Source organism: Wasmannia auropunctata, unplaced genomic scaffold, assembly GCF_000956235.1.
Source record: "Wasmannia auropunctata unplaced genomic scaffold, wasmannia.A_1.0 LD335690.1, whole genome shotgun sequence".
Taxonomy (NCBI): Eukaryota; Metazoa; Arthropoda; class Insecta; order Hymenoptera; family Formicidae; genus Wasmannia; species Wasmannia auropunctata.
In genome coordinates, this window is record NW_012027200.1 from 66225 (window position 1) to 79826 (window position 13602).

At 39.8% G+C, this 13602-nt stretch overlaps 1 protein-coding gene across 6 annotated transcripts; it reads right to left on the reverse strand.

Annotated features, from left to right (window-relative positions):
• Positions 1 to 986: 986 nt before the first annotated feature.
• On the reverse strand, positions 987 to 11415 carry LOC105456401 (CBP80/20-dependent translation initiation factor). 6 transcript variants are annotated; one of them, XM_011700387.1, is made up of 10 exons: positions 11379 to 11415; positions 10629 to 10973; positions 5021 to 5105; positions 4815 to 4920; positions 4171 to 4402; positions 3663 to 3894; positions 3281 to 3399; positions 2798 to 2941; positions 2395 to 2523; positions 987 to 1577 (listed from the first exon to the last, which is right to left on the reverse strand). In XM_011700387.1, exons 2-10 carry the CDS (start codon positions 10665 to 10667, stop codon positions 1344 to 1346), a joined length of 1320 nt encoding a protein of 439 aa, XP_011698689.1. In that variant the 5' UTR covers positions 10668 to 10973; positions 11379 to 11415; the 3' UTR covers positions 987 to 1343. The 6 variants fall into 6 exon arrangements, with proteins under 6 accessions (XP_011698689.1, XP_011698688.1, XP_011698686.1 ...); XM_011700386.1 differs by lacking the exon at positions 11379 to 11415 and adding an exon at positions 11232 to 11372; XM_011700384.1 differs by lacking the exon at positions 11379 to 11415 and adding an exon at positions 11217 to 11372.
• Between the last annotated feature and the right edge of the window lie 2187 nt (positions 11416 to 13602).

Genomic DNA, 13602 nt, shown 5'->3' on the forward strand with positions numbered 1-13602 from the left:
AAATCCGTGTCACCTCACTCACCGACGATGCGAGTCGGCAAACGGCGATCGGAAGGGGGTAGGATACGCGTACCGACGACAGCAATAACAAACACGCAGAGTCGGCTCTGCGTTTGTATTGACGTCGCGTTACGTATACCATTGTATTTGATAATCAAATAAAACGTATCTATATATTCACACGACACAGAAAAGTTGTGAGTAATCGTATATTAAGACAATCAACGTATTCTATGTAATACGAGGTCACTCGAAGACGCTATTCTTTTTAAGCGTACGATTTACAATATTTACATCTCAAAATCGTACGCTTAAAAAGAATAGTGTCTTCGAGTGACCTCGTATTACATAGAATACGTTAATTGTCTTAATATACGACTGCATTGTTCCGAGAGACAATTACTATTACGTGTTTCAATTGTAATTTAATAAAGTACCGGCCGTTTCGCGCTCTCGTTTCGAAACCGGTAGACCTCAGATCCTTCAGATTCTCTCGGTTATTAATGTGACTTACACGCGGCTTACTAATTGGACCGCTCACCGGGGATCCGGGAAGATTCTCGGTTGCCGTTTAGCGGCCGGGCACAAAAGGTGCGCCCAGGTCGGCGGCGGCGGCGCGCACTCTATGACTCAACCGCGGAGAGAAATCGCGTCTACCGTTCTCGCGCGCCACGATCCGCGCCGGCCGATCTTTGATCGCCCTTGGCACGAATCGATAACCTGGAGAAGGAGGATCGCACGCGTTATTGCGTGCGTTACACGCGGCCGGCCGCTGTTCTCTTCGTCTTTCGGAAGCGCGCGAGGTCCTTCACCCTCCTCTCCGTCGCCGAGTCAACGGAGGACGAGCCGCGGAGGATGAAATATCGCCGCCCGCACAAATTGTACAACCGACACGCGTATCTTTCTCTTATCGGGATTCCCCCCCGGCCTTTGTTGTTCAACCCTCCCCAGAGAATGGGTCGTCTGCAAAAACTTCGTACGGCACGTGAAAAAGAACTTGTGTTTTTATTCGCATACCATTCGTTTGCATACAGAATCGTCGAACAAAAACTTCCGTTTCGTGGAAGGAACGAGATCTCGTCGCAAACACCGCGTTTTTCGCGATCGTCGTAGAATGAGAGAAAAAAAAACATACACAACTCATCGACGTCGGTTTCTTTCGTTCGTGCGTCGTTTATTGTCGCGTCGAAACCCATTGGCGTGCTCGTTAGGAAAAGAAAAAAAAAACATTTCGTTGCGGTACAAATACTTAAAAAGACACACCCGTTTGCGCTCTCGCGCAAATCCACTCGCACGTACTCTGGAAAGACGGACGGAGAGTGACCGCGGACGCCAGGCGGCGGTCACTTGGAGTTCGAGTTCGAGGGGTAGTAGTAAACCACCGCCGGCGCCGGCAGCTGCCAGTGGGCGGCGTGGAGCTCGATCAGTTGCAGGAGAGTCCTCTTGACCGGCGGCAGCGTCGTATCCTCCGCCAGGAAGGCGTCGCGCACGCTGCCGAGCAGCTGCTGCAGCTGCGCGGGCAGCTCCGCGTCCAGGTCCTTGCCGATGCACGTGAGGATGAAGAACAGGCAGTTCGTCTACGGTACAGACGAAGAGAAACAGAGATATCAACTTTCTATCGAGTTTCAATGAATTTCGATTCGGTCGGAGATCGGCTTGGTAGCGAAGCGGAATCTGGCGCGAGAATGATAAATTTCATTTTTTTTGTTTGTTTGTGCAAAGTCTATCTAGGATGCAGGGACGGAGACTTATGGCTTTTACTGGAATACCTCGTCCAAGCGAAGGAAAGGTTACAATGACACACGAATATTTTATCTTTTGCCGTATGTGCGAATTATATTTGTTACATGTATTCTTCTATATTTAATTTTTTTTATATATTTTCTCTTTACAAATATAAATCTTTACTGTTACAAATGTTAATACTATTATTTGTCAAATAAACTCAAATTTTTTTTATTTATTTAATATTTTTTAATATTCTTATTTAAAATTTGTCAAAAATTAAAACTTTTTTTAAATACCCGAAATTCTGGGTGTGGAAAGCTCCGTACCTTCCATAAAAAAGTCTCCGTCTCCCTGTTAGGGTAAACTTTATATTTGCATCTTGTTAAGTCCGTATTATTGAAAATTGAGGATTGCAAATTGAAGATAAAAATTTGATTGATCAGACAATTTTAATTTTGATTCGTTTTATTCTGATTAAATTCTAATCTCTAGTTCGCAATCCTCAATCTTTACCTGTGCTGAATCTTGTATAATTTTGACTCAAATCATTGGGATTGTAAATTGGGATTTTAATTTTGGCTAAATTAAGAATGAAGTCAATGAATTGTTTCGCTTTGCAGGCCAATGACTTGTTTCATGACACTGGCCGATTGAGCTCGGTCTTACCTCGGCGAGCGAATTAATGACGGGCGGTTGCAGACAGTCCTGGCAGCATTTCCAAAGCAGCGTGAGCAACACACGTCCAGGTGGAACACCCTCCTGCTGTGTCTTCAATTGTAGCTGCCGTCGCTTCAGCTGGAGCAACACGATTACGCACGTTTATGCGGGCGCACTCGAAAGCTTAGTACCGTCATAACACGCGGCAGACGATTAAAAAAAAAACAACGAGCACACAAATAATCGAAACGAACTAAATCATATAACGAGATCAAGAACCTTGCAACTGGGTCTCCGATTCTCTTCATTACAACATCGTTAAAGTCGTAACCAGTCGGAGTGCGTTTTCTTACCGAGATAACGGATACTGCGTGATAAACGTGTTATTAACTTATTATGTGCTTAGTTATACCTGACAATACATCTCGTTGAGAAACGTCATGAAGGCTGAGTATCGATGGTAGATCGTACTGTCGTGCAGTAATCTAGCGCGATCCTGGTACCACTGTTGGCACATATTTAGCAAGGATTCTAGGAAAGTTTCCTTTGTTTCTTTCTGTACACAAAATGTATTTTAAGTTATATATTTTTATTTTGTGCGCGTCACGCTAACAATAAGATCAACGTCTAATTTCTTTCGAATGCTATTGTTTGTGGATACAACTTTTTAAACAAAATAAAATAAAATACGACAGTAATATTTAATATAACAAATGACTATATCTTATTACAATCTTGAAAATTGAAAAACGTAAATTATAATTTTTCAAATATTTTTTTCTTAGAACATCCTGTGTTTTAATTTCTTTTACGTTTGAAAAAGTGAACGGCGAATATTCATTTTCGATTTTTTCGATCAATTTTGCGAAAGGATAATAAATGAAAAATAACGAACCTCTATAATTGTGATGCAAATTTTAGCTGCCGGCTCGGCATACTTGCGATTTTCCACTACCCTGTCCAAAATGTGCCGTACTAGTTCCATTAACGTCCTCGCATTTAACAGATTCGGATCTGTCAACAACACATATCAGCGTCAATCACTTTCATTAATTTTTTAATCGTCTCATTAAATTTTTAATTGTCCGTTAATTTTCGATTATCGTCAAAGAAATCAGTTGAGAATAATATGTCTTGTTTATTTTTGCTGAACTGCTACGTTCCATGATGTTTATGCCACATGTATATATAATATGCAATTCGATTAGATTGGCATAACACTACTCAAGTCATTAAGCTTAACGTTCTAAAAATCGATAACAGACAGACTCTATTACCTTCTATCGCTCGCAGAAGTATATCTTGAACGGGCGAGGGGAATTTTCCGAGCTCGGAGGCGTCCGCGATGTTGAGTGCTTTCGCGGCTAATACATCCGTCGAGTTCAGACTCTTGATGCGCTTCAGGCCATAAGTCGATACGAAGGTGTGCGATTTGGTGAGCTTGCCCGGTTTCACGGAATTAGTCTTGACTTCGTTTTGGTCCACACTGAAGTGCACCCGATTCGCGGCCTGACAGATAAAATAATTTTTCACATTTTTTTCTAAATTCAAGAGCTTCTCAGGAGTTAAGTTGAAAAAAAAAAAGAGATTTAAGAAAAAGATTTGGATAAGCGAAGCGGTCATTTAATATAATTTAATAATCGTTCTGCATTCAATTCTAAATCAATCCTAAATGGCCGCTGCGTCCCCGTCCAATCTTTTTCTTAAATCACTTTTTTATTATAAATAAGGCCTTTATTCCGCTTATTGGTTTTTATCCACATCATATTTTTGTGTCTTACTCACGTGCAAGATGTTTCCGCTGGACGCGGACGTGTCCAAAGGATGGGATTGACGCAACGTGGAATTCGCTGTCGAATGATGGCCGCTCTGAGAATGACGGGACGGTAGCTGATGCTGTTGCTGCAGAGAATGCTGCAGCTGTTGTTGCTGAGCGTAGAGATACCGGTGAACATTGCCGCTCGATTTGCTGTGCTGCAGATAATACGCGGGACGCTCCGATGCGTTAATCCGAGATCTAGTCGAGACATATGTTCAGACTTTATTTACAGATCGATGCAGATTCAGAATTGTGCCTGACAGGTGTTTCGGGCAATGCGTTCGTTCCAATAATTTTTTAAAAACGCTCCACATATATCTATATTAATTATTGTTATCATTGTTAATAGCTTAAAGGAAGACAAAGTTAGACTTAAAGGGGTAATATCTCATTTAAATGTTTTCTCATAAAACAAAAGATAGAAATTTACTATTTAAACAAATCATTTTAATGCTACATCATTAAATATAAAAAGTCTAGATTATCTCATTATTTGTATAATTAATATTAAAATCTGAACGCGTTCAGAAACAGCGTCGTGACTCAACTCAAACAATTTTTACACGGCGACAAGAGTACGCCATTTAAATATAGCCGGTTCACCACTCACTTAGAAGGATGCGAATCGTTTTGCTTCATCGTGAATTCCTTGGCGTGCACGTTCAGTCGAAGATTAGTCGAAGTGACGTTCGCCGTGGTTCCTTCCGCTCTCCCACCTAGAGACGGCCGTGAAAATCATACGGACGAGATATTTGTGTGAAATGATAAGGTTTTACGACGCGCGCTCGTCACTTAATAACGAAAATATGTACGAACCTGGGGGCCGATATATTTCTAAGGACGGTTTGGACTTGGGGGTGGCTACGTTATTACTTCCCTTCTGCGGAACCGCATCCCTCATCTAAAGAGAACAAAAAAAAAAGCATATGTCATAAGACACGCGAGAATCTAATGAGTCCGTCCTCGAAACCACCTTCGAGTGCCTTCGAGGAAATCTTTTTTCTCGCCGCAGAACCGCAGCGAGGCTGCAATTGTGAATAATTGCGCCGTCTGTATTATTAAAGGCCGATGGCGAACTTTCCAATTTGGTTGCCTACACTTATGTAAATGCAGGAAACCGTGGAAAAGATGATTCACCGTCCGAAGAAAGTGGGAGTCTAAAGTATTTGACTTTGACTTTTTAATGCAATTACATATGACACGATGTCTGTTTCATTGAAATCTGTTTTATCATATTTCATATTTAAAATTAAAATGGTAAAATAAAATTAAAATAATATTAATGCCTTCGAGCGTTTCATGTTCTATTTTTCAATGTATGACACATCAAACAAAGTAACGCGACGAGTTGGCATTATGATAATACATAGTTTGCAATATAACGGAGAGATTTCAATCGTATAATAAAATTCTCACTCTTCTAAAGAAATAACTTTTCCCGAAAATGCGAAAAGAAATCTTACAAACAGATATAATATTATGTAAGACGTAAAGCGTTCAATTTTATTCAAGCGGGGACAATCTTGAACGAGACGTTAAGTTCAAGGTCCTCTTTCTTTCTCGCCTTTGTAGACAAAGAATTCTTTTTAAATCTTTTAATTTTCTGCTCAATTTACCGAAAAATGTATTTCACCGCACGCTGCGAATGTAATCCCTCCCCTTGCAAAATCCGAAGTTTTAAAATAATCCTTCTAATCAGCAAAGTCTTGGCATTCGCTTCTCGCATTGTATATGTATATTGTACCGCATAATCACGTGCATTATTCACTACAGTGTCTAGAGGGTGTTTCTTAAATACTGTCTAATATTTTAAAAGTTGATTTTTTAAAGTCATTTAATAAAAAAATTTCTTGTATATGTAAAAAGTTATTAATATAGAAAATTATTAATACGGTCACAAAAGCCTCGTTTCAAAAATACAAGATCAAAAATTCTATAAATCTATTATCGTTTTTTCTTTAGAGCCTGAGAAAAAAGAGATTTCTTCTTCAAACTCGGGCTAGTTAATAAGCAGGATATATTTTTATCTACGGTCGTCGCTTTTACAAAAAGTCAATGGCGCAAAAACGGAATTAGGTAGTGATATTTCTGCTCCGAACTTTTACACCAAGGACGGACTCAAATTTTTTGCAGATTTTTATTATTTCATTTCGGTACATTCTCGCTAGACTCTCAAATAAATTAATTTTTTAAAACTTTTTTTTGTTTAAGAGATATTAAGAAAAGACGATAACTTTATAGAATTTTTAACACCCTGTATTTCTGAAACGAGATCTTTGAGACCATGTTCACATAAACTTTTCTTCATAAAATCACCTAAAAAATAAGTACGCAAAATATACCTTGTGTACAAAAGAATGTATCTATAGCTATAATAAAGAACGTTACACGTACATTTCTCTCATTGTAATGCACGTTACAATAAATGCAACGAGCACATTGGCTAAACACAGGCTCGTTATGGTAACACGTCGCGAAGCATGCGGGACGTTAAATGTGTATACGTAACATGTCGCGGACTCAATTAAACGCGTGGGTTTCATATACGCGCCAATTTATTGCCACGGACAGTGCCTTATTACAGAGGAATATTAATTGTGAATTAATCGACGCGATTAAAAATAATAAATTGCGAGAATTAACCTGTCCAATTGTCTCTACTCTAAGAAATGTAAATGTCCATATAAAAAATATTCCATCTAGCTAAAAGAGATATTTCATCGACTTTTTATATAATCCGTGTTTTCCATCTGTGTCCTTTTTTATAAGAATGCAAATTTATAGTTTCGTAAAAAAAAAAGAGGTAAATAAATCAAGATGGATTGAGAGAAACAGAACAGACAAAAAAGAATTCGATAATTGCAGCGGAGAGTCTATCGAAAATTAAACATTTATAGAATTCTTTAAAATTAGCATTACATCTTCAAGCCGTCTTTTGTAGAAGGAAAGCGAAATACACGTGAAATTGACAATACACTGCTATTGTTTACGTAGCTGCTTTAATTCGCGCAAGTATGAAACGCAATTTGAAACCTGCATCGTTATCGAGTGATTTCTCAATTTATCAAAAAAAAATATATATATTAATATTATTAATTGAAAATAATCTCGTTGATTCAATAACAGTTAATGAAAAACAAAAACAAAACGTATTTGTTTCATTAATATCCGTATCAATGTAGGCTAACCTTTATTTAACTTTAATCTCGGTTTAACTGACTGTTTATCTTTTTGTGATTATAAAAATAAAAAGATTAACCTTAAAAAAATGAATTAATCTTAAAATTAATTAAAAGAATTAAGAATTAAAAAGAGATTATAATTATTTGGTAGAAATGGACATAATATTGTTATTGAATTAATAAGAATAATTTAATAATAATAATAGTTTATAACAGACTGCTGTTGATACATCATTTTTTTCCACATTTTCTTATTTCACGCATCAGTATATATCCCCGTTGATTTCGCGAGTCGGCCAAGACGCGTCCGCGCATCTTTCCCATTGTCAGCGTCGTTCACCGCTCACGTTATAATGGTGAAGAAAAAATGACAACCGGAACAGCGCAAACTCTATACAATTGATATACTCTTCAGTATACTTTCGATAATCGCAAAAAAAGTATACCGTACAAAAAACATGCTCCAATTATCGTCCCGCGCTTTGCGCGAGACGCTTCGACAGTCGGAAATATCGAGAAATGTCACCGATATAGCGGAGTGACTCAACTACGCGGAACCAAGGCACTCTCCTCAACGAATCGAAAACAGATGCTACGGGCACCGACGTAATTTCGGCGAGTTGGGATCTCGGCGCTACGTGCTTTCCTATCACGCGAAAAAAAAAGACCGACCGATCTCCGCACGGGAGTCATCTGCTCTCTAATTAGCCAAAGTCGATCGCAGTCTAACAATAAGTAGTCTAACGACGATTCTCCGCCTCCTCCATCTGGACGTGGAAAACAAAGAGAGAGAGAGAGAGAGAGAGAGAAAAAGAGAGAGAGGGAAACGGAGGCGATCGTCAATTAAACCTCGCTTCAGCTTTAACGCAGCAGTTTTCTCACGTTTATTCGTAACGTTCACGACGCTGGTACGAAAGACGACGCTGGTGCATCTTCCGCGTGATCTTTTCTTTTAATCAATGTGCACATCAGAAGCGTTGGAAGAAAAAAAAATCCGCGCCATCGACGAACGGTATTTCACCGAGGCAAAAAATCACGAAGGAAGATCTTATTGCGATTCGAGCCGGGGAATAGAGAGAGGCAGGGGAGGAGGGGGAAAGATATGACGACTTGACGAGCAACTCACAGTGAAGAGCGTGCGAGAATCATCCTTTCCAAGGTCCAACGAGAGCTGCTATCGAGATCCTTCTTCTTGCACACGGGTCATCAGACACACCGAAATCTCGCGGCGCGGTGCGGCGCGGCGCGACGCAGCGCGGCGCAACGCGTGCGACCCGCACGCACGTGCACGAGGGGGGGAGGGGTGGCGAATCTCCGAGCGCGCTGCGCGACACGATTGTGCTTTCTCGACGAGACACGACAAGAGAGACGCGACTTTTCCACGTCGTTGAACGTGCGTGCGTCCGTGCGTCGTCGTCGCCGCCGCCGCCGCCGCCGTCGTCGTCGTCGTCGTCGACGTCGCGTCTTCGCTCGCGCACGCAGAGACTCCTCTCCGATGACCGAGGACTAATAATAGCCGCGGCGTAGCCACGAGCGAACGCGAGAGCGAGCGCTATATGTACAATGTATATCTACGGCATCTACGCGCGACGTCGTTGTACACGTATTCGACGTATATATACGCCGCTGCACCGCGCGGGAAGAGCAGACTGAAATACTCGACGGGACGCGCTCCGTCGCGCGCGCGGACGGAAACGCGCGTCGCGATGCTTCTTTTTTTCCTCTCTTTCACTCGCGCTACTTCTTTCTCTCTCTCTCTCTCTCGAGATCGGGAAACCGTGCCATCTTCCGCCGTATAATTCTCGCGGTCGCTCATCGACGCCGGTGGCGGGCTAAAAAAGGTTATTTGTTTACTAATACCGGGGAGCTTTCACTGGCTCCTGCACCGTGAGATGCGAACTTTTTCAGTCTCCGCTCCGATGCACCGCGAGATCTCGTCACGTGAACGGTGTTTTCACGATGATCTATCTATTCTGTCTCAATATTTGCATAATTTTTTGTATTCTTCACACTTCCTGCATTGGCACTGCCATTAAGTATTAATTACTACATAATTTTGTCAAACGCTTTCATCTTACGCATGTGTCATTGAAAGAGAATGCAAAGAGATAAGGACAATTCCGGGAAAAAGAAATGGATATTTTTTTGGTGCTTATATATATGTTAATCTAATACTAATGTTTATTTTTTACCAATGTAAATTAATCTCGATTTATTTTTTTTCTAAGAATTATTGAATGACTAAGTTCTAAGAATTAAAAAAAAGATAAAAAGTAAATTAAATCCAGATTAATTTAAATTGATACAAATGAGACGGCCGATAAACTCGACACGATAAATCCTAGATACTATACATACAATATTATTTTCACACAGTGCTTTATGTCTGTCATTGTAATAAAACGATGTTTTGCAATGATTTTTAATCATTTTTAATTACAACTTTATTTGGTATAATTTTTAAAGACTATACTACATTTGATTTAAAATATTCTGAAAACTTGAGTTAAATTCTAAAATTAGCTGACATAAGTTTTAATACGTATAAGTAATAATAATTGTGTTACATATTTTCATCTTACTAACGTCAGGCTAAAAATTCGATCATTCGTGAGGTATTAAAAATTTGTTGCAACATTTCATATATCTTTTATTATAATACTGCAATATTTAATATATCTTTTATTATATACACACTCGTATATTTTTTGTTTTCTTGTATTTTTTTACGCTTTACGACAGTTATTCAATAAGAATAACACAACATAAACAAAGTATTAATTTTATTAAATTTTCCACTTTAGTAAAAAAAGGTAACGAATTAACAAAGGCATTAATAAACTGCAAAACTTTTATCTTCACCCTCCTCCCCTCCCCCAGAGATAAAGAGGAATACGAAAATATGCGATGATATTCTGTTTTGCAATAAACTGTTGCCATGCGGTAAAATTTATGTAATTTTTCGGCTTCCGCATAGCTTCTACCGTCATCGCGGACTTCGTTCTTCTGAATGGACCCGTTGTCTCCGCACATGTCTGACATCGATGTTTTACTCCGTTTCGCATTTGATCAGACAAAATGATAAACGACAAATTCGAGAAAAATCCCTATAATCTCCCGCTATTAATACAATACACTGGTATTATCAATAAAAATGCACTAGCAAGTTTGAGGAATGCGCGAAGTTAAGAGCGCACACACGCTCATTACAAAATTAACATGATAATAGCTGAAGGCCTCACCTTCGTCAGCGCTCCGTCCGCGCGAGTTGCCCGCACCATTCTCGCCGTTTATTATACTTAATTATCAAACATCCAATGACAAATCGATGCCAGGATGTCAGGATTATCTCCGCGTATTTTCTGCACCACACTCTCGACGAACAATCCCCAGCCGAACTCTCCTTTCTAATCGACGAGAATTTCCGTCGTCAATGAAGAAAGGAGCTCCTGATCCGCGATCGAAATTCTGCGTCGCGCATGATTCAAACCGTATACGCTTCTCGCGTCGTGTTATTTCGTTTTTTTTCGCGTTTTTTCGTTCTGCCGAGCGGTTTTCTTTTCGCGTCGACGCTCATTCAGAGATACCTAAAAAAAATTTAACAAGAAGTTGCCAAATATCGCGGAACGTACACACGGCCGATCACGTCATTCGCGTCACTCTCGCGCGATTCGATTCCCATAAGACGCGTCGCGATCGACGACGCTCGCCGTCTACGCCTCGCTCGATCCGGCCGATCGATCATCCGGCCGAGCGCGCGCCGCGCGGCCGTATCGCGTCACTCGTCGAGACTATATAGATATCGTTTCTCAATACATGTATGTAATTACCGCGCGATGATTCACCTAGCGCGCCTGGATAACCGGCCTGGATTGACGCCTTTCGGGGCTTCTCCTCTCCCGCGCGTCGAAATCACCGAGTTAAAACTATCGTTAATCCAAATATCGAGAGATTTCCGGAAGAGACCGGACGCGAGAGCCCACTTATATTACCGTACGCGGCGACGGTCGCTCGGTGCGCGGATGCTGTCACGCCGATGACTGGAAATACGCGGCGTGCACACACCTAAGCATTACTTAATACGCGATTCGCGTGGTTGGTAGGCGACCGCGCGCCGCCCCCGTACACCTGCCGACGCGGAACACACCGACGACGGAAAGGAAAAAAAGAAAGAGAGAGAGAAAAAAGAGTCACGCTATACGTAGTCGGGATCGGAGCGGCGCGGCTGAAGGAGCGCCGTTTATATCGGTCATTTATCCGCGAGTATGTAAATTCGTCGCAGCTCCGCGCGTGACCCATGCACTTGTCTCAATTTACAATAATTTACGAGCATCTGATTTACGACAAATTTACATGCGAATAAACGGAGTAATATAATAAATATATATATGATGATATGCATACATAAAATAAAAAAAGTTTTTTTAACTTGTAATATCATATAACAATGTCATAATTTATAGTAATGAAATTATTCTGGAAATACATATAATAGATTGGGTCTAAACAAATATCTTTCTAAACAAATATCTTTCTTCTTTCTTAAACTTATTTTCGTATATATTTTACTGAAAATATACGACTCGCATTGCGTGAATAATAAATGAATTAAAAATAATTCGGGAAACTGCAAATTTTCAAGAATAGTCACCAGGGATGATTTTTACATTCCGGCAGTGAGAAAATAAAACTCAGTCACAATAGTATTCCTTACTGACCGAGGATTTTAATTTTTTTTAAATTTCTTATTGTAAAAAGACTGAGTAAATTTTTATATATACATAATGATCTCAAATTTATTAATAAATTGTAGACCAATATGTAACTAAAAATATGTAATAATAGGGATTTTTAATTCAGATCAAACATTCACTTAAATACCTCAGATAATTTATGCAAAAAAAATTGGGTGACTTGCCAGGCTGAATAATAATTGATTGCCTGTCACTGTATTAAATTAAAAGCGATCTGATAGTTTTATACCCAATTTATTGTACATAACATTGAAATAAGTGAAACGATACACATGACAAAGATATGTCACACACCCACACGTCGCACACACACACGCGCACGTTTACTCACATACACCACCCTCGCAAATCGTTGCATATTTATTTATGGATACGATTTATAGAGGACAAATCATAGAGCCATAAGTAAATCCGAAACTCTACATTTAGTTTTAAATGGAAGCATAAATCATTTTATCACTTTTCCGTCTAATGGCTAGACTTCGTTTACGTTATCGTTCGATGATATCTTCCATCCCCTTAAACGTCTAATGCATTCGGGCTGCAAATAAATATGCATGTTTTCGCTTTTACACGCTACAAAATTATAAACTAATCGTTGTTAATTTTTGTCCTATCGAGATACAGCTAGAGTCGAATCGGCGAGGCGATTCACTTATAAAACGCAAGGTAGAAACGTCAGCTCTCAATTGCATAATACCATTCGAATATCCTTTGTTTCCCGACAATGGGATGTCCGAAAGCGCGCAGATTCCTGCCACTCCTGCGCGAGAACCGACGGTAAAGACGGAAGGTTACAAAATTATTGCAAAAAAATAAATCTTAATAACTAGATATAATTTGATTAAGATTGAACTTAAAACTAACGCATTAGAAATGAGCACGAGACCATTGCGTGACGCGGTGTACATATAAAAAAAAAAATTTATCCTAATCATTAAAACGATAGTGAAAACGACGGATTCCTCCTAGAAATTAAAAGTCAAAATGAACCGCATCAGCACCAACGTTTCCTTAGAGAGCGCGTCGATCTAATTGGGAGGATCAATCTAAAAAAAAAAGTTATCTCTGTCTCTCGTGCTCGCGTTTGGACGCGCCCTCAGTCCCTCGCTTGCAAAAATGCCCTGACTTCATAAACAAGACTCGTTACATGGAATCCCCCCTTCCCGCGGAAGTAAACAACGCGTACGTTGCGTGAGGCAGTGATAATCGGGCAGCGTTTCCGCACGATTCTGGCATTCTGCTTTAATTTAAAGCGAAATCTTAGGTAACAGTTTATGGTAAGTTTATACAGCAGTTTTGGTATCTATCAAAATCTGACAGTGGGGTTAAATTCAGGACATAATTGGTAATCTCTCTTACAATAAATTTCCGTATCGTCGTCGAGTTAATATATGTATAATCTTCGAATAGCGTCTTGACAACTTTGTGTAGGCACATTCCTGCTTCAATGTTCGAAAAT

Coding starts and splice junctions, on each gene's coding strand:
- LOC105456401 (XM_011700387.1), bottom strand. CDS start 10,667: ATGGTGCGGGCAACTCGCGCGGACGGAGCGCTGACGAAG. Junction 2,524..2,797: donor TCAACGAGATGTATTGTCAG/GTATAACTAAGC, acceptor GTGTTGCTCCAG/CTGAAGCGACGGCAGCTACA. Junction 1,578..2,394: donor TCATTAATTCGCTCGCCGAG/GTAAGACCGAGC, acceptor TCTGTACCGTAG/ACGAACTGCCTGTTCTTCAT.